Genomic DNA, 19,439 nt, shown 5'->3' with positions numbered 1-19,439 from the left:
AGGTTTTCTATTTCTTCCTGTTCCAGTTTTGGTAGTTTGTGGCTTTCCAGGAATGCGTCCATTTCTTCTAGATTGCCTAATTTATTGGCGTATACCTGTTCATAATATGTTTTTAAAATCGTTTGTATTTCCTTGGTGTTGGTAGTGATCTCTCCTTTCTCATTCATGATTTTATTAATTTGAGTCTTCTCTCTCTTCTTTTTAATAAGGCTGGCTAATGGTTTATCTATCTTATTAATTCTTTCAAAGAACCAACTCCTGGTTCTGTTGATCTGTTCCACAGTTCTTCTGGTCTCGATTTCGTTGAGTTCTGCTCGAATCTTTATTAACTCCCTTCTTCTCTTGGGTGTAGGATCTATTTGCTGTTTTTCTCTAGCTCCTTTATGTGTAAGGTTAGCTTTTGTATTTGAGTTCTTTCCAGTTTTTGAATGGATGCTTGTATTGCGATGTATTTCCCCCTTAGGACTGCTTTTGCTGCATCCCAAAGATTTTGGATGGTTGTATCTTCATTCTCATTAGTTTCCATGAATCTTTTTAATTCTTCCTTAATTTCCTGGTTGACCCTTTCATCTTTTAGCAGGATGGTCCTTAACCTCCACGTGTTTGAGGTCCTTCCAAACTTCTTGTTGTGATTTAGTTCTAATTTCAAGGCATTATGGTCTGAGAATATGCAGGGGATGATCCCAATCTTTTGGTATCGGTTCAGACCCGATTTGTGACCCAATATGTGGTCTATTCTGGAGAAAGTTCCATGTGCGCTTGAGAAGAATGTGTATTCAGTTGAGTTTGGATGTAAAGTTCTGTAGATATCTGTGAAATCCATCTGGTCCAGTGTATCATTTAAAGCTCTCGTTTCTTTGGTGATGTTGTGCTTAGAAGACCTATCGAGTATAGAAAGAGCTAGATTGAAGTCACCAAGTATAAGTGTATTATTATCTAAGTATTTCTTCACTTTGGTTATTAATTGGTTTATATATTTGGCAGCTCCCACATTCGGGGCATATATATTGAGGATTGTTAAGTCCTCTTGTTGAATAGATCCTTTAAGTATGATATAGTGTCCCTCTTCATCTCTCACTACAGTCTTTGGGGTAAATTTTAGTTTACCTGATATAAGGATGGCTACCGCTGCTTTCTTTTGAGGACCATTCGAATGGTAAATGGTTCTCCAACCTTTTATTTTCAGGCTGTAGGTGTCCTTCTGACTAAAATGAGTCTCTTGTAGACAGCAAATGGATGGGTCGTGCTTTTTTATCCAGTCTGAAACCCTGCGCCTTTTGATGGGGTCATTAAGCCCGTTCACATTCAGAGTTACTATTGAGAGATATGAGTTTAGTGTCATCATGATAACTATTCAGTCCTTGTTTTTTGTGGAATGTTCCACTGAACTTCTTCTTAAAGGGGAATTTTAAGAGTCCCATTTAAAATTTCTTGCAGAGCTGGTTTGGAGGTCACATATTCTTTTAGTTGCTGCCTGTCTTGGAAGCTCTTTATCTCTCCTTTCATTTTGAATGAGAGCTTTGCTGGATAAAGTATGCTTGGTTGCATGTTCTTCTCATTTAGGACCCTGAATATATCCTGCCAGCCCTTTGTGGCCTGCCAGGTCTCTGTGGAGAGGTCTGCTGTTACCCTAATACTCCTCCCCATAAAAGTCAGGGATTTCTTGTCTCTTGCTGCTTTAAGGATCTTCTCCTTATCTTTGGAATTTGCAAGCTTCACAATTAAATGTCGAGGTGTTGAACGGTTTTTATTGATTTTAGGGGGGGATCTATTTCCTGGATCTGAATGCCTGTTTCCCTTCCCAGATTGGGAAAGTTTTCAGCTAGAATTTGTTCAAATACATATTCTGGCCCTCTGTCCCTTTTGGCGCCCTCGGGAACCCCAATTAAACGTAGGTTTTTCTTTCTCAGGCTGTCGTTTATTTCCCTTAATCTATCTTCATGGTCTTTTAATTGTTTGTCTCTTTTTTCCTCAGTTTCCCTCTTTGCTATCAACTTGTCTTCTATGTCACTCACTCGTTCTTCCACCTCGTTAACCCTCATCGTTAGGACTTCTAGTTTGGATTGCATCTCATTCAATTGATTTTTAATTTCTGCCTGATTAGCTCTAAATTCTGCAGTCATGAAGTCTCTTGTGTCCTTTATACTTTTTTCTAGAGCCACCAGTAGCTGTATAATAGTGCTTCTGAATTGGCTTTCTGACATTGAATTGTAATCCAGATTTTGTAACTCTGTGGGAGAGAGGACTGTTTCTGATTCTTTCTTTTGAGGTGAGGTTTTCCTTCTAGTCATTTTGCTCAGTGTAGAGTGGCCAAAAGCAAGTTGTATTGGGAAAAAGAGAAAAAGAGAGGAGAGAAAGAAGGAAAGAAAAGAGAAAGAGAAAAAAAGGGAAGAAAAAAAAGAAAAAAAAAGAAGAAAAAGAGAAAGAAAAAGAAAGGAGAAAAAAAGGGGGTGGGGGAAGGAAACAAATCAAAAAGCAAAAAAAAAAAAAATGAACCACGGGAGAGTATCTTCTGATTCTGTGTACTTTAAGTCCCTTGGCTTCTCCTGGAAGTTGTCCGTCTAACTGGTGTTCTGGGGGAGGGGCCTGTTGTGCTGATTTTCAGGTGTTAGCAGTTGGGGGAGCTGCTGTGCCCCTGCCTGGTGCAGGGCTCAGTGGGGGTTGTTTACCCCGTGAGGCCGCAGGAGGACAGCCATAGTGGCGGGGCCAGCTCTGGAAACCTGGATTCAGCTCTGGCAGGAACTCCGTCTGTAGGGCTGGAGGCTCTGGGGCGGGGCCGCTGATCTGCTCAGCTCGGAGCAGGAGCTTCCTTGCTGTCCTGGGCTCTCCCGGCCTCTGCCTGTCCCGGGGGAGGCCGGATCCTGGGCTGTATCCCGGCGCCCTGTGCTCCGGAGCCTGCGCTGGTGGATTCGCGCTCCCGGGCCACGCAACCCCCTCCGCGGAGCTGCCGCCTGAGCCCCTCCGAGCTGCTACTGGAACCGCGCAGCCCCCTCTGCACGGAGCCTCTTCCTCTGCCCAAGCCCCTCCGAGCTGCTCCCGGGGCCACGCAGCCCCCTCTGCGGAGCCGCCGCCCGAGCCCCTCCAAGCTGCTCCGGGTCCCACCCTGCGCGCTGCAGCCCTTAGGGAGCTCGGCGCACTCTCCTGGGCGCGCAGTTGCTCTGTTACTGCCCCAGGGAGCCCGAGGGCATCCTCGCCCTCCTGGGTCCTGCTCCAACTCCCTGCGGGCCCCTTTCCGCCCGGGAAGGTCGGTGCAGCTCCTGCTCCTCCGGGACGGGGCTCTCCTGTCCTGGGGACACTCGCCCCGGTCTCAGCCTGGCTCCTCGCGGGGCCCCTCTCCCTTGGAGGCCTTTGTTTCTTTATTTCTTTTTCCCCGTCTTCCTACTTTGATAGAAGCCCGAACTCTTCTCACTGTTGCATTCCAGCTGGTCTCTCTTTAAATCTCAGGCCGAATTCATAGATTTTCAGGATAATTTGAAGGTTTTCTAGGTAATTTGGTGGAGACAGGTGATTTGGAGACCCTACTCTTCCGCCATCTTGCTCTCCCCCTCCTCTTTCTTTCCTTATTATATATATTTGTATTTGTGTATTTATGACTGCTCAACTCTCCAGAAGTTTGGCAATTTATCTGAAATACATTATGTTTCTGGTTTATTTATTTTCTCTGTTAGGTTTTTTTTTTATTTTTTATTTAAAATTAATAAATTTTTATTTAAGATATTTGACAAAGTTAATAAAATTTTTATTTAAGATATTTGACATGTGATTCCTTCTGCCGCCAATCACCATAGTTCCACCAAAGCCAGAGTGATTATCTTCAAAATAGCACTTTTAAAACAAACTTTTGTTCAATCCACAGCTGTCACTGTCCAGAGGTCTTCTCGGATCTCCACTTGAATATGGACATACTTCAAAAACTCCCCACTGTAATCTTTGAGGTCCAATTTCTTTAGAGCCCCATTTAGGGTCTAAATAGATAAATGATCTTCCTGGTTCTCAAACATCCTCTAAACATGAATGAGTTCAAATCGTATTCACCCCTAAACTATCACACCCTAGAACTGTACAGATTGTTGGGATACGCCAATACCTTTAAGTCCAGACACTGTTTTCAAGTGAAAAGCCTTAATATTCATATTCCTATCTCTTCCTTTTCAGACCATTCTATCCTCTGTCCCATGTTTTTGGATTTTGATGCTCTCTTTTTAGACGAAGCAGCTTCTTCAGTATATTCCTCTTGTCCTAAATACAGATTCATTTTCTTTGGTATTTCAGAACTTACTATGAATTCATTATTGTCCACCAATTTGATATCACATCCATCATCATGTTCAAGAGTTGTTGCAGCCTCTTCCACTGTTTCTGACTCTTCAATAGGAGAGAGAGATCCATCATCATCCAAGTATTTGTATCTACGACTGTCAAAATCTTCCCTTTCTAAATCTTCACCAACATTCATTTGTTTCAAGGATTCCTTGAGATAGTATTCATACTTCAATTTTTCAAGGTAGTTGAAAAATCCTCTTGCCACCGCTTGCTCAAAGCTTAAAATCTTTCTCCATGGTAATGGCTTTTTTACATTCTCAGATTCTAAAAATGGGAACCCAGATCCTTTGTCTTTAACTTGTTTCTTATTTATTTGGGAGCGTCTAGTGGTTTTTCTTCCTTCTGGTCTTCCCCTTGGTCTTTCTTTTGGCTTATATTTCCTCTTTTTACGTTTCTTTTTTTTGAATCTTTCAAAAATAGCTTTTAAAGTCAGTGGTCTTGGTTCAAAAGAGGAGTCACTAGATGAATCCCTTGCTTCAACACCTCCAGATGAACGAACAAACTTTCTAATAGGGTTTCTTTGCCCCTGTTTTGGTGAGTAAGGGACACACTGGGTCTTAAATAAGCTGCTACCAGAAGAATTATCACTTTCATTGTCAATTTCTACAGCTGAATTAGATGCCATTATAGGTTGAGAAAATTCGTTACTTATTCTCCCAAGTCCTCTCCAAATTGTATTCACCACTTGTTTGCTTCAGAGTTCTCAACAACCACGCGGAAGGAAAGCTCTCTGTTAGGTTTTATTTTTGTTATTATTCAGGGGAAATGGGACACATCTTCTCTTACAGACATTTAACCTCATATTTTCCCATCAGCCAGGTCTTACTAGATGTGTTACCATACTAGTCATAGCACCAGCTACTCCCCATAGGCTCCCGTGTTCCTGAAACCCCAAGTGTCTGTTTCTGCTGTTATAATCTTTGCCTATGAAGTTGGCCAAATATGCCAGTGCTTCTAATGACTTGGTGAAGAGGAAATAACTCTGCTCTGTGGTGACACCAGGGATGGTAGTAAAAGTCCTTATGACTATCTCATCTGGAGGCCTAGAGAACACACAGCCTGAATCCATACATGTTGCAAACCAGCTTCCAAACAATAAGCCATTTTGTTCAGGCCCAGTGGATTGAGGACAGAACTCAGGAGGTTCGGTCTCAATTCCCCACATCTACTCGTCACCTCTACAATGGAATCTGCTAAAATTTCTCTCTCCTCTCCCTCTGCCCTTCCCCACACATTATCTCTCTCTTGCTTGAATAAGTCTTAAAAATAATATATATTTAATATATATGTTTAATGCTTACATGTTTTATGAAATATAATTTCAATATATAATATGTATATATATTGATTACAAATTATATGCAAATATGAATTTTTTTTCTCTAAGAGAAGATCAGTTACCACAGATGACAGCATAGCATGCTCCAGTTTAGCCCCCTGAAGAAGAGCTTGAACCATATGACAAGAGGAAGACTGGGGTGATGGCCATCCTGTGCAAACAATGGGAGCAAGGGAATACAAATGAACCCCTCTGCATCTTTTCCCTCATCACTGAAAGGAACTCCTGGTTGATGAGGGAGGAGATAATCCTCCCCTCCTCAAGGGTCTCTCACCCTAGACACAGGTAGCAATACTAGTGAGTTTTTTAACGTGAAAATTTGACCAGGTATGGGATTTTCTCTCTATGCCTGAACATCAGCTCTGAAAATGACTCCATGAGGATTGAGGATGAAATGTGCCTGGAGAAAGTGAGTCAGAACTGAGAAATCATGAGGCTCCAGGGAATCCTGTGCAGCACAATCACACTTCACTGAGGACACTGCCTGCCCAGTTTGCAAAAATTTGTGTATTTTCTTAGACATCTGGCCCAGAAGTCTGTTCTCACAGGACCCATGCGACAGCGCCCCCTGCTGTGCTAACATGCTTAGCCAACCATCCCCTCTGACACCACCCAACACTCCTGGAATGGTGTTCGGACTGTGCAACTGGACCATTTTAACGTCACTGCCCAGGAAAGGAGAATGAGGAGTTGCCCCCTGTCACCTTTGGCCCTGACACTTATTTTCAAATAACTAATGCTCTCCAGATACTTCAATACATGATTAATTGCATGGTGCTCATATTACCAGATATTTCAGAATTATCTGACATTGAGCTTCTTCCAGGTGCCTGAGGTCATTACTAGTCTATCATCATCTTGAAACAAGTAAGGGTCATAAGGTTCTCAGGGTACCAAGTTGGTTCACACCTTCTAATAATTCTACGTGAATTCTTCTTTCGTTTGAACGTTGTTGTTGTTTTCTTGTAGGCTATATATATTGCCTGTCAGGTCTTCATCCCTCACTGCTAAGGCTTTTCAGCCTATATTTGCTATGAAAATAATGCCATCAGGGGATATGTATCTTCCACTCCTACTGACTTGTCTGAGATCAAATTTTCCCTTGAATGTTAGCCAGAAATTCTAATTTGTTTGTCCCTCTGATATACTTAGCATTTTTTAAGGATCATTCTGTTATTTACTCAGCATGATGATTCCTATCAAGAGAACATTACTATAAATGGACCTCTCCTTACTTTGGATGGGTTCTTTAACCTCCCCTGCACTGAAGTCCTCATGGTCCTGCACTCTAATTACATTGGATCCTAACCTAGAAGTTTTGTGCAGACTTCCATGAATTCACTGGAGTTGTGTGTCTGAGATCTGAGTCCAATGAACAGCTATTGTCTAACATCTTGCCTTACAGGGAACCAGAGGGGATGAGCAGTAGGCATTGAGGGATTAAACCAGGGCGGTGCCCAAATGGCAGGATGGCATCAAGTGTGGAGATGTAATTGGATGGTGGTGGTTGTAGGTTCACTATATTAAGACATCCATTCCATTGCCATCATGTCCTCTCACTTATTTAAATCTGTTTAATTCTTGGCAATCTTTTGTAGTTTTCAGTTTACAATGTTTTTCCAACTCGTTATATTCCCTCCTAAGTGTTTTATTCTTTTTGATGCTATCCTAAATGGAATTGTTTATTAGTATCTTTTTGGGGCTTCTTCATTTTTGATACAGACAAAACTACCTGATTGTTATAGGGCATTACCACTTGAACTCCTGTAGGAGATACTGGATAGATCCCATTGAGGGTTGGAAGAGCAGGGACAAGTAACAGAACAGGAAAGCATATGAGAAGGAAGCTCTGCATCCGTGACCTTAAAATAAGCAATCTCACATGATTGACGGTATGCACAGGAGAAAGTAGATGACTAAATAAAATGGCTGTTGCCTCCACCTCTTATTGGGAAAATAGAAAACCCTAAAGCTTTTCTTCTTTTCCAGTTTGTCATACACCTGATTTATGTTTTCTAGAACCCATGTAATCATTTGTGAAACATGTATTTCACAACGACCAAGAATTCCCTGGTTGATGTAGTAAGTAGGATGAGGAAGGAGCTTCCCTCTTTGTTCCTGACCCAGTGATTTTGGCAGGACGGAGAGGAGAAATTGCCTGCAGCTCTCTGCTTCCTCAGAATATGGCCCTGGAGAGGACGCCGACCTCCCTACAACCAGCCTTTTTCTGCTGGTTCCCCAGCTCCCACTCCCTCCTCTAGGCTCTAGCATCTCCCCCATCTCCTCACTGGACCATGATTTCCCCTACTCTGAGATAAATGATATCTAGGGAATACCCCTCAAGATTTGACACACACCAAAGACAGCTGGATTATTTGAAGGCAGAGGAAAAAAAAGTATATTTCACTCCAATTAGGTATCTTTTTTTTTCTATTTACATTGGAATCATGCAGTTCGTAACCTATAATTTTCTGGTTATAAATTATTTCCCAGATAATTATACTTTTTCTTATTGATTCATATGTTTCACTACTGAGCCTTTTTCTGTTACAAGTTAAGAAGTTATAGAAATTATTCAGTATTGAGTCTCTAGTGTAAGAGCCAGATATTCATAATGTACATAATTTTCAAATACGTGGTAGTATCTGAAATGTATATAAATATCCAAAATACATAGATATAGGTGGGATATGACATATGAATACCAAAAGGTCAGATTATGATAATAAGGGTAATTCATGTTGAGGAGGATGGGGATGATCTAAGTGAGTCCTTAGGGGAGGAGGTTGTCAAAGACCAGCTGTCCTCCCCTGAGATGTGTGGGTCTGCCCCAACTCTGAACTCTCCAAGTGAGGAAGGATCTGAATCAGGATTCTTGGGAAGATACATGGACCTTCAACAAAATACTGGTTCCTTTGCAAAGATGTATCTTATCCATAGGAGATAGTGGCCTATTCCCATACATCTACTCCACATGTTTGCCCGTCTCTGCTTCTGATCTTAGACAAAGGCAAGTGTAAGAAGAAGAAGTTGGAGACAGAATTATGAAATTCTGCCATAGAAAAACATGGTTCAGGGAAAGGCTCTCTCTGAGCCTGTTGAGGAGTGAGAGAGTCTTTCGTCATGGAATCCCAGATGAAGAGGAGATTTCTACCCTGTCCTGTGAGAATGGAGGTGATTAGTGTTTGGGGAACCAAGTCAATAACAGAGGGACAGGAGCTCAAAAGTTTGAAGATGCCCAGGAGAGAAGAAAAGGTTAAGCAAAAAGTGCAGGGTGAGGGAGGACCATTGAAGGCAAAGGGAATGGACCTCCTCTGCCTGGATCATTGCAGGCTACACAGCACAGGACCCCTGCCCCTCCACAGGAGAGCTGTCTAAGGAACCTGCAGAATGTGCTGGAGTGAATGGCTGAGGGCATGAGGAATCTTGATGGATACAAAGAACCAGGGAGAAGATTGATCCTTTCAAAGCTCAGGCTACTGTCATGTCAGAGAGGCCCCTGTGAACAGAACAACTTGCCATCTGCCACTCACCTTAGTCTTCCAGTTTGAAGGAACTCCTCCTCACTCCTCTCAGGACACCCCACAGTTCTACTTCCCATCACAAGGGTCCTATCCTCAGTTGCTCTCTCTGACATTTGGTCACCTGAACAGGAACCTTAATCATCTTGACTTTGTAGTTCTTGGTGCTCATGTGTGCAGAATAGAAACAGGTGGGTGTTCTGGAATCCCACATGGTGGGGGGGTGGCGTAGTGGGCACCATGTCCTGTAAGTGAGGGCAGGATCTGCTCTCTTAGCTACACTTGGGTAGCAGGCATTATTCTCACATGCATTTTAGGTCGCAATTGGGCATTGAACCATGAAGGAAATATGACAGCGAAGCCTCCTGGGCACCACGATGAGATCTGGGGAGAAAGTCTTTCTCTGTCTTTCCTTTTGCTTTTGGGAATGGAGTCACTCATGAGTTATGGGGTCTCATTCCCCATGACTGTTCCCTACATCGTTCTGGACTGGTGATGGCTCTAGTCACAGGAAGAAGGAAGAAATGACGTAGGTTTCCATGTCAGTTGACAGAAAGCCACCATCCAGTTTCACCAGAAGTTATAGAGTCACAGCAGAGGAGAGCCTCAAATGGGTGGAGTCATTTCCCCAACTCCCACTGGAGCAGGTTCAGGCCATGCTTATGTGAGAAGAAGGTTGGCATCAGACCTTCTTCCTTGTCAAACAATGGCCCAGAGCTCACCGGTGTCCACACAATCATGACCTGTATTATATCAAAATAGTTCACAGTCAGGTTTTGAAATGACAGAATAAGAGAAATCTCTTGAAAACTTTTCTTTTTTTATTTTTTATTTTCATTTTTTATTACATATTTTTTAAATTTATTTATTTTTTATTTTTTATTTTTTTATTTTTTTTCCTGTTTTTTTTTCTTTTTTTTTTATTGGTGTTCAATTTACTAACATACAGAATAACACCCAGTGCCCATCACCCATTCACTCCCACCCCCCGCCCTCCTCCCCTTCTACCACCACTAGTTCGTTTCCCAGAGTTAGCAGTCTTTACGTTCTGTCTCCCTTTCTGATATTTCCCACACATTTCTTCCCCCTTCCCTTATTTTCCCTTTCACTATTATTTATATTCCCCAAATGAATGAGAACATATAATGTTTGTCCTTCTCCGACTGACTTACTTCACTCAGCATAATACCCTCCAGTTCCATCCACGTTGAAGCAAATGGTGGGTATTTGTCATTTCTAATAGCTGAGTAATATTCCATTGTATACATAAACCACATCTTCTTTATCCATTCATCTTTCGTTGGACACCGAGGCTCCTTCCACAGTTTGGCTATCGTGGCCATTGCTGCTATAAACATCAGGGTGCAGGTGTCCCGGCGTTTCATTGCATTTGTATCTTTGGGGTAAATCCCCAACAGTGCAATTGCTGGGTCGTAGGGCAGGTCTATTTTTAACTCTTTGAGGAACCTCCACACAGTTTACCAGAGTGGCTGCACCAGTTCACATTCCCACCAACAGTGTAAGAGGGTTCCCTTTTCTCCTCATCCTCTCCAACATTTGTTGCTTCCTGCCTTGTTAATTTTCCCCATTCTCACTGGTGTGAGGTGGTATCTCATTGTAGTTTTGATTTGTATTTCCCTGATGGCAAGTGATGCAGAGCATTTTCTCATATGCATGTTGGCCATGTCTATGTCTTCCTCTGTGAGATTTCTGTTCATGTCTTTTGCCCATTTCATCATTGGATTGTTTGTTTCTTTGGTGTTGAGTTTAAGAAGTTCTTTATAGATCTTGGAAACTAGCCCTTTATCTGATATGTCATTTGCAAATATCTTCTCCCATTCTGTAGGTTGTCTTTGAGTTTTGTTGACTGTATCCTTTGCTGTGCAAAAGCTTCTTATCTTGATGAAGTCCCAATAGTTCATTTTTGCTTTTGTTTCTTTTGCCTTCATGGATGTATCTTGCAAGAAGTTACTATGGCCGAGTTCAAAAAGGGTGTTGCCTGTGTTCTTCTCTAGGATTTTGATGGAATCTTGTCTCACATTTAGATCTTTCATCCATTTTGAGTTTATCTTTGTGTATGGTGCAAGAGAGTGGTCTAGTTTCATTCTTCTGCATGTGGATGTCCAATTTTCCCAGCACCATTTATTGAAGAGACTGTCTTTCTTCCAGTGGATAGTCTTTCCTCCTTTATCGAATATTAGTTGACCATAAAGTTCAGGGTCCACTTCTGGGTTCTCTATTCTGTTCCACTGATCTATGTGTCTGTTTTTGTGCCAGTACCACACTGTCTTGATGACCACAGCTTTGTAGTACAACCTGAAATCTGGCATTGTGATGCCCCCAGATATGGTTTTCTTTTTTAAAATTCCCCTGGCTATTCGGGGTCTTTTCTGATTCCACACAAATCTTAATATAATTTGTTCTAACTCTCTGAAGAAAGTCCATGGTATTTTGATAGGGATTGCATTAAACGTGTATATTGCCCTGGGTAACATTGACATTTTCACAATATTAATTCTGCCAATCCATGAGCATGGAATATTTTTCCATCTCTTTGTGTCTTCCTCAATTTCTTTCAGAAGTGTTCTATAGTTTTGAGGGTATAGATCCTTTACATCTTTGGTTAGGTTTATTCCTAGGTATCTTATGCTTTTGGGTGCAATTGTAAATGGGATTGACTCCTTAATTTCTCTTTCTTCAGTCTCATTGTTAGTGTATAGAAATGCCACTGATTTCTGGGCATTGATTTTGTATCCTGCCACGCTACCGAATTGCTGTATGAGTTCTAGCAATCTTGGGGTGGAGACTTTTGGGTTTTCTATGTAGAGTATCATGTCATCGGCGAAGAGGGAGAGTTTGACTTCTTCTTTGCCAATTTGAATGCCTTTAATGTCTTTTTGTTGTCTGATTGCTGAGGCTAGGACTTCCAGTACTATGTTGAACAGCAGTGGTGAGAGTGGACATCCCTGTCTTGTTCCTGATCTTAGGGGAAAGGCTCCTAGTGCTTCCCCATTGAGAATGATATTTGCTGTGGGCTTTTCATAGATGGCTTTTAAGATGTCGAGGAATGTTCCCTCTATCCCTACACTCTGAAGAGTTTTGATCAGGAATGGATGCTGTATTTTGTCAAATGCTTTCTCTGCATCCAATGAGAGGATCATATGGTTCTTGGTTTTTCTCTTACTGATATGATGAATCACATTGATTGTTTTACGGGTGTTGAACCAGCCTTGTGTCCCAGGGATAAATCCTACTTGGTCATGGTGAATAATTTTCTTAATATACTGTTGGATCCTATTGGCCAGTATCTTGTTGAGAATTTTTGCATCCATGTTCATCAGGGATATTGGTCTGTAATTCTCCTTTTTGGTGGGGTCTTTGTCTGGTTTTGGAATTAAGGTGATGCTGGCTTCATAGAATGAATTTGGAAGTACTCCATCTCTTTCTATCTTTCCAAACAGCTTTAGGAGATAGGTATGATTTCTTCTTTAAACATTTGATAAAATTCCCCTGGGAAGCCATCTGGCCCTGGACTCTTGTTTCTTGGGAGGTTTTTGATGACTGCTTCAATTTCATCCCTGGTTATTGGCCTGTTCAGGTTTTCTATTTCTTCCTGTTCCAGTTTTGGTAGTTTGTGGCTTTCCAGGAATGCGTCCATTTCTTCTAGATTGCCTAATTTATTGGCGTATACCTGTTCATAATATGTTTTTAAAATCGTTTGTATTTCCTTGGTGTTGGTAGTGATCTCTCCTTTCTCATTCATGATTTTATTAATTTGAGTCTTCTCTCTCTTCTTTTTAATAAGGCTGGCTAATGGTTTATCTATCTTATTAATTCTTTCAAAGAACCAACTCCTGGTTCTGTTGATCTGTTCCACAGTTCTTCTGGTCTCGATTTCGTTGAGTTCTGCTCGAATCTTTATTAACTCCCTTCTTCTCTTGGGTGTAGAATCTATTTGCTGTTTTTTCTCTAGCTCCTTTATGTGTAAGGTTAGCTTTTGTATTTGAGTTCTTTCCAGTTTTTGAATGGATGCTTGTATTGCGATGTATTTCCCCCTTAGGACTGCTTTTGCTGCATCCCAAAGATTTTGAACAGTTGTATCTTCATTCTCATTAGTTTCCATGAATCTTTTTAATTCTTCCTTAATTTCCTGGTTGACCCTTTTATCTTTTAGCAGGATGGTCCTTAACCTCCACGTGTTTGAGGTCCTTCCAAACTTCTTGTTGTGATTTAGTTCTAATTTCAAGGCATTATGGTCCGAGAATATGCAGGGGACAATCCCAATCTTTTGGTATCGGTTCAGACCCGATTTGTGTCCCAATATGTGGTCTATTCTGGAGAAAGTTCCATGTGCGCTTGAGAAGAATGTGTATTCAGTTGAGTTTGGATGTAAAGTTCTGTAGATATCTGTGAAATCCATCTGGTCCAGTGTATCATTTAAAGCTCTCGTTTCTTTGGAGATGTTGTGCTTAGAAGACCTATCGAGTATAGAAAGAGCTAGATTGAAGTCACCAAGTATAAGTGTATTATTATCTAAGTATTTCTTCACTTTGGTTAATAATTGATTTATATATTTGGCAGCTCCCACATTCGGAGCATATATATTGAGGATTGTTAAGTCCTCTTGTTGAATAGATCCTTTAAGTATGAGATAGTGTCCCTCTTCATCTCTCACTACAGTCTTTGGGGTAAATTTTAGTTTATCTGATATAAGGATGGCTACCCATGCTTTCTTTTGAGGACCATTCGAATGGTAAATGGTTCTCCAACCTTTTATTTTCAGGCTGTAGGTGTCCTTCTGTCTAAAATGAGTCTCTTGTAGACAGCAAATAGATGGGTCCTGCTTTTTTATCCAGTCTGAAACCCTGCGCCTTTTGATGGGGTCATTAAGCCCGTTCACATTCAGAGTTACTATTGAGAGATATGAGTTTAGTGTCATCATGATATCTATTCAGTCCTTGTTTTTGTGGACTGTTCCACTGTACTTCTTCTTAAATGGGAATTTTAAGAGTCCCCCTTAAAATTTCTTGCAGAGCTGGTTTGGAGGTCACATATTCTTTTAGTTGCTGCCTGTCTTGGAAGCTCTTTATCTCTCCTTCCATTTTGAATGAGAGCCTTGCTGGATAAAGTATTCTTGGTTGCATGTTCTTCTCATTTAGGACCCTGAATATATCCTGCCAGCCCTTTCTGGCCTGCCAGGTCTCTGTGGAGAGGTCTGCTGTTACCCTAATACTCCTCCCCATAAAAGTCAGGGATTTCTTGTCTCTTGCTGCTTTAAGGATCTTCTCCTTATCTTTGGAATTTGCAAGCTTCACAATTAAATGTCGAGGTGTTGAACGGTTTTTATTGATTTTAGGGGGGGATCTCTCTATTTCCTGGATCTGAATGCCTGTTTCCCTTCCCAGATTAGGAAAGTTTTCAGCTAGAATTTGTTCAAATACATATTCTGGCCCTCTGTCCCTTTTGGCGCCCTCGGGAACCCCAATTAAACGTAGGTTTTTCTTCCTCAGGCTGTCGTTTATTTCCCTTAATCTATCTTCATGGTCTTTTAATTGTTTGTCTCTTTTTTCCTCAGTTTCCCTCTTTGCTATCAACTTGTCTTCTAGGTCACTCACTCGTTCTTCCACCTCGTTAACCCTCGTCGTTAGGACTTCTAGTTTGGATTGCATCTCATTCAATTGATTTTTAATTACTGCCTGATTAGCTCTAAATTCTGCAGTCATGAAGTCTCTTGAGTCCTTTATACTTTTTTCTAGAGCCACCAGTAGCTGTATAATAGTGCTTCTGAATTGGCTTTCTGACATTGAATTGTAATCCAGATTTTGTAACTCTGTGGGAGAGAGGACTGTTTCTGATTCTTTCTTTTGAGGTGAGGTTTTCCTTCTAGTCATTTTGCTCAGTGCAGAGTGGCGAAAAGCAAGTTGTATTGGGAAAAAGAGAAAAAGAGAGGAGAGATAGAGGGAAAGAAAAGAGAAAGAGAAAAAAGGGAAGAAAAAGAAAAAAAAACGAAAAAGAAAAAAAAAGAAGAAAAAGAGAAAGAAAAAGAAAGAAAAAAGGGGGGGTGGGGGAAGGAAACAAATCAAAAAGCAAAACAAAACAAAACAAAAAAAACAAAAACAAAACAAAACAAATAACAACAAAAAAAGAACCACCGGGGAGTATCTTCTGATTCTGTGTACTTTAAGTCCCTTGGCTTCTCCTGGAAGTTGTCAGTCTAGCTGGTCTTCTGGGGGAGGGGCCTGTTGTGCTGATTTTCAGGTGTTAGCAGTTGGGGGAGCTGCTGTGCCCCCGCCTGGTGCAGGGCTCAGTGGGGGTTGTTTACCCCGTGAGGCCGCAGGAGGAACAGCCCCAGTGGCGGGGCAGCTCTGGAAACCTGGATTCAGCTCCGACAGGAACTCCGTCTGCAGGGCCTGGAGGCTCCCGGGCGGGGCCGCTGATCTGCTCAGCTGGGGCAGGAGCGTCCTTGGTGTCCTGGGCCCTCCCGGCCTCTGCCTGTCCCGGGGGAGGCGGGATCCTGGGCTGTATCCCGGCGCCCTGTGCTCCGGAGCCTGCGCTGGTGGATTCGCGCTCCCGGGCCGCGCAGCCCCCTCCGCGGAGCCGCCGCCTGAGCCCCTCCGAGCTGCTCCTGGAACCGCGCAGGCCCCTCTGCACGGAGCCTCTTCCTCTGCCCGAGCCCCTCCGAGCTGCTCCCGGGGCCGCGCAGCCCCCTCCGCGGAGCCGCCGCCCGAGCCCCCCGAGCTGCTCCGGGTCCCGCCGTGCGCGCTGCAGCCCTTAGGGATCTCGGCGCACTCTCCTGGGCGCGCAGTTGCTGTTACTGTCCCAGGGAGCCGGAGGGCATCCTCGCCCTCCTGGTTCCTGCTCCCACTCCCCACGAGCCCCTTTCCGCCCGGGAAGGTTGGTGCAGCTCCTGCGTCTCCGGGTCGGGGCTTTCCTGTCCTGGGGACACTCGCCCCGGCCTCAGCCCGGCTCCTCGCGGGGCCCCTCCCCCTTGGAGGCCTTTGTTTCTTTATTTCTTTTTCCCCGTCTTCCTACCTTGATAGAAGCGCGAACTCTTCTCACTGTTGCATTCCAGCTGGTCTCTCTTTAAATCTCAGGCCGAATTCATAGATTTTCAGGATAATTTGAAGGTTTTCTAGGTAGTTTGGTGGAGACAGGTGATTTGGAGACCCTACTCTTCCGCCATCTTGCTCCTCCATAAGTTCTTTATAGATCTTGGAAACTAGCCCTTTATCTGATATGTCATTTGCAAATATCTTCTCCCATTCTGTAGGTTGTCTTTGAGTTTTGTTGACTGTATCCTTTGCTGTGCAAAAGCTTCTTATCTTGATGAAGTCCCAATAGTTCATTTTTGCTTTTGTTTCTTTTGCCTTCGTGGATGTATCTTGCAAGAAGTTACTATGGCCGAGTTCAAAAAGGGTGTTGCCTGTGTTCTTCTCTAGGATTTTGATGGAATCTTGTCTCACATTTAGATCTTTCATCCATTTTGAGTTTATCTTTGTGTATGGTGAAAGAGAGTGGTCTAGTTTCATTCTTCTGCATGTGGATGTCCAATTTTCCCAGCACCATTTATTGAAGAGACTGTCTTTCTTCCAATGGATAGTCTTTCCTCCTTTATCGAATATTAGTTGCCCATAAAGTTCAGGGTCCACTTCTGGATTCTCTATTCTGTTCCACTGATAAATTTATTTTTTATTGGTGTTCAATTTGCCAACATATAGAATAACATCCAGTGCTCCTCCTATCAATTGTCCCCCTCAGTGCCCATAACCCAGGCACCCCCACTCCCTGCCCATCTCCCTTTCCACCATCCCTTGCTCGTTTCCCAGAGTTAGGAGTCTCTCATGTTCTGTCTCCCTTTCTGATATTTCCCACTCATTTTTCTCCTTTCCCCTTTATTCCCTTTCACTATTTTTTATATTTCCCAAATGAATGAGACCATCCAATGTTTGTCCTTCTCCAATTGACTTATTTCATTCAGCATAATACCCTCCAGTTCCATCCACATCGAAGCAAATGGTGGGTATTTGTCGCTTCTAATGGCTGAGTAATATTCAATTGTATACATAAACCACATCTTCTTTATCCATTCATCTTTTGATGGACACTGAGGCTCCTTCCACAGTTTGGCTACTGTGGACATTGTGGCTATAAACATCGGGGTGCAGGTGTCCCGGCGTTTCATTGCATCTGTATCTTTGGGGTAAATCCCCCGCAGTGCAATTGCTGGGTGTAGGTCAGATCTATTTTTAACTCTTTGAGGTACCACCACACAGTTTTCCAGAGTGGCTGCACCAGTTCATATTCCCAACAGTGCAGGAGGGTTCCCCTTTCTCCACATCCTCTCCAACATTTGTTGTTTCCTGTCTTGTTAATTTTCCAGATTGTCACTTGTGTGAGGTGGTATCTCATTGTGGTTTTGATTTGTATTTCTCTGATGGCAAGTGATGCCGAGCATTTTCTCTTTTTTTAAATAATAAATTTATATTTTATTGGTGTTCAATTTGCCAACATACAGAATAACACCCAGCGGAGCATTTTCTCATGTACTGTTGGCCATGTCTATGTCTTCCTCTGTGAGATTTCTCTTCATGTCTTTTGCCCATTTCATGATTGGATTATTTGTTTCTTTGGTGTTGAATTTAATAAGTTCTTTATATATCTTGGAAACTAGCCCTTTATCTGATATGTCATTTGCAAATATCTTCTCCCATTCTGTAGGTTGTCTTTTAGTTTTGTTGACTGTATCCTTTTCTCTGCAAAAGCTTCTTATCTTGATGAAGTCCCAATAGTTCATTTTTGCTTTTGTTTCTTTTGCCTTCATGGATGTATCTTGCAGGAAGTTACTGTGGCCGAGTTCAAAAAGGGTGTTGCCTGTGCTCCCCTCTAGGATTCTGATGGAATCTTGTCTCACATTTAGATCTTTCATCCATTTTGAGTTTACCTTTGTGTATGTGAAAGAGAGTGGTTTAGTTTCATTCTTCTGCATGGGGATATCCAATTTTCCCAGCACCATTTATTGAAGAGACTGTCTTTCTTCCAATGGATAGTCTTTCTCCCTTTATCAAATATTAGTTGCCCATAAAGTTCAGGGTCCACTTCTAGGTTCTCTATTCTGTTCCATTGATCTATGTGTCTGTTATTGTGCCAGTACCACACTGTCTTGATGACCACAGCTTTGTAGTACAACATGAAATCTGGCATTGTGATGGCCCCAGATATGGTTTTCTTTTTTAAAATTCCCCTGGCTATTCGGGGTCTTTTCTGGTTCCACACAAATCTTAAAATAATTTGTTCTAACTCTCCGAAGAAAGTCCATGGTATTTTGATAGGGATTGCATTAAACGTGTATATTGCCCTGAGTAATATTGACATTTTCACAATATTAATTCTGCCAATCCATGAGCATGGAATATTTTTCCATCTCTTTCTGTCTTCCCCAATTTCTTTCAGAAGTGTTCTATTGTTTTTAGGGTAGAGATCCTTTACCTCTTTGGTTAGGTTTATTCCTAGGTATCTTATACTTTTGGGTGCAATTGTAAATGGGATTGACTCCTTAATTTCTCTTTCTTCAGTCTCATTGTTAGTGTATAGAAATGCCATTGATTTCTGGGCATTGATTTTGTATCCTGCTATGCTACCAAATTGCTGTATGATTCTAGCAATCTTGGGATGGAGGCTTTTTGGTTTTCTATGGAGAGTATCATGTCATCGGCGAAGAGGGAGAGTTTGACTTCTTCTTTGCCAATTTGAATGCCTTTAATGTCTTTTTGTTGTCTGATTGCTGTGGCTAGGATTTCCAGTAGCATGTTGAATAGCAGTGGTGAGAGTGGACATCCCTGTCTTGTTCCTGATCTTAGAAGAAAGGCTCCCAGTGCTTCCCCATTGAGAATTATATTTTCCGTGGGCTTTTTTAGATGGCTTTTAAGATGCTGAGGAAGGTTCCCTCTGTCCCTACACTCTGAAGAGTTTTGATCAGGAATGGATGCTGTATTTTGTCAAATGCTTTCTCTGCTTCTATTGAGAGGATATTCGTGTTCTTGTTTTTTCTCTTTTTGATTTGATCAATCACTTTGATTGCTTTATGAGTGTTGAACCAGCCTTGCATCCTGGGGGTAAATCCCACTTGGTCATGGTGAATAATATTCTCAATGTATAGTTGTATCCTATTGTCTAGTATCTTGTTGAGAATTTTTGCATCCATGTTCATCAGGGATATTGGTCTATAATTCTCCTTTTGGTGGGGTCTTTGTCTTGTT

At 42.1% G+C, this 19,439-nt stretch overlaps 2 protein-coding genes and 1 gene segment (V, D, J or C); all 3 read right to left on the bottom strand.

The window, feature by feature from the left end:
• Positions 1-19,439, bottom strand: part of LOC119869150 (immunoglobulin lambda-1 light chain-like) — a 1,083,218-nt gene that overhangs the window by 600,365 nt on the left and 463,414 nt on the right. The window lies entirely within an intron of this gene.
• Positions 1-19,439, bottom strand: part of LOC119866215 — a 743,285-nt gene that overhangs the window by 559,381 nt on the left and 164,465 nt on the right.
• LOC119877597 (TATA box-binding protein-associated factor RNA polymerase I subunit D-like) lies at positions 3,718-5,044 on the bottom strand. 4 transcript variants are annotated; one of them, XM_038575766.1, is made up of 2 exons: positions 4,088-5,044; positions 3,718-4,002 (listed from the first exon to the last, which is right to left on the bottom strand). In XM_038575766.1, the coding sequence occupies exon 1, from the start codon at positions 4,946-4,948 to the stop codon at positions 4,130-4,132; it is 819 nt and encodes a 272-aa protein (XP_038431694.1). In that variant the 5' UTR covers positions 4,949-5,044; the 3' UTR covers positions 3,718-4,002; positions 4,088-4,129. The 4 variants fall into 4 exon arrangements, with proteins under 4 accessions (XP_038431694.1, XP_038431695.1, XP_038431696.1 ...); XM_038575767.1 differs by having other exon boundaries at positions 3,718-3,954; XM_038575768.1 differs by having other exon boundaries at positions 3,718-3,921.

Source organism: Canis lupus, chromosome 26 (genome assembly GCF_011100685.1).
Source record: "Canis lupus familiaris isolate Mischka breed German Shepherd chromosome 26, alternate assembly UU_Cfam_GSD_1.0, whole genome shotgun sequence".
Classification (NCBI taxonomy): Eukaryota; Metazoa; Chordata; class Mammalia; order Carnivora; family Canidae; genus Canis; species Canis lupus.
This window is presented reverse-complemented; position numbering and strand designations above follow the sequence as displayed.

Excerpts from the sequence above, each read along its gene's own strand:
- LOC119877597 (XM_038575766.1), bottom strand. The coding sequence starts at position 4,948 with ATGGCATCTAATTCAGCTGTAGAAATTGACAATGAAAGTGATAATTCT.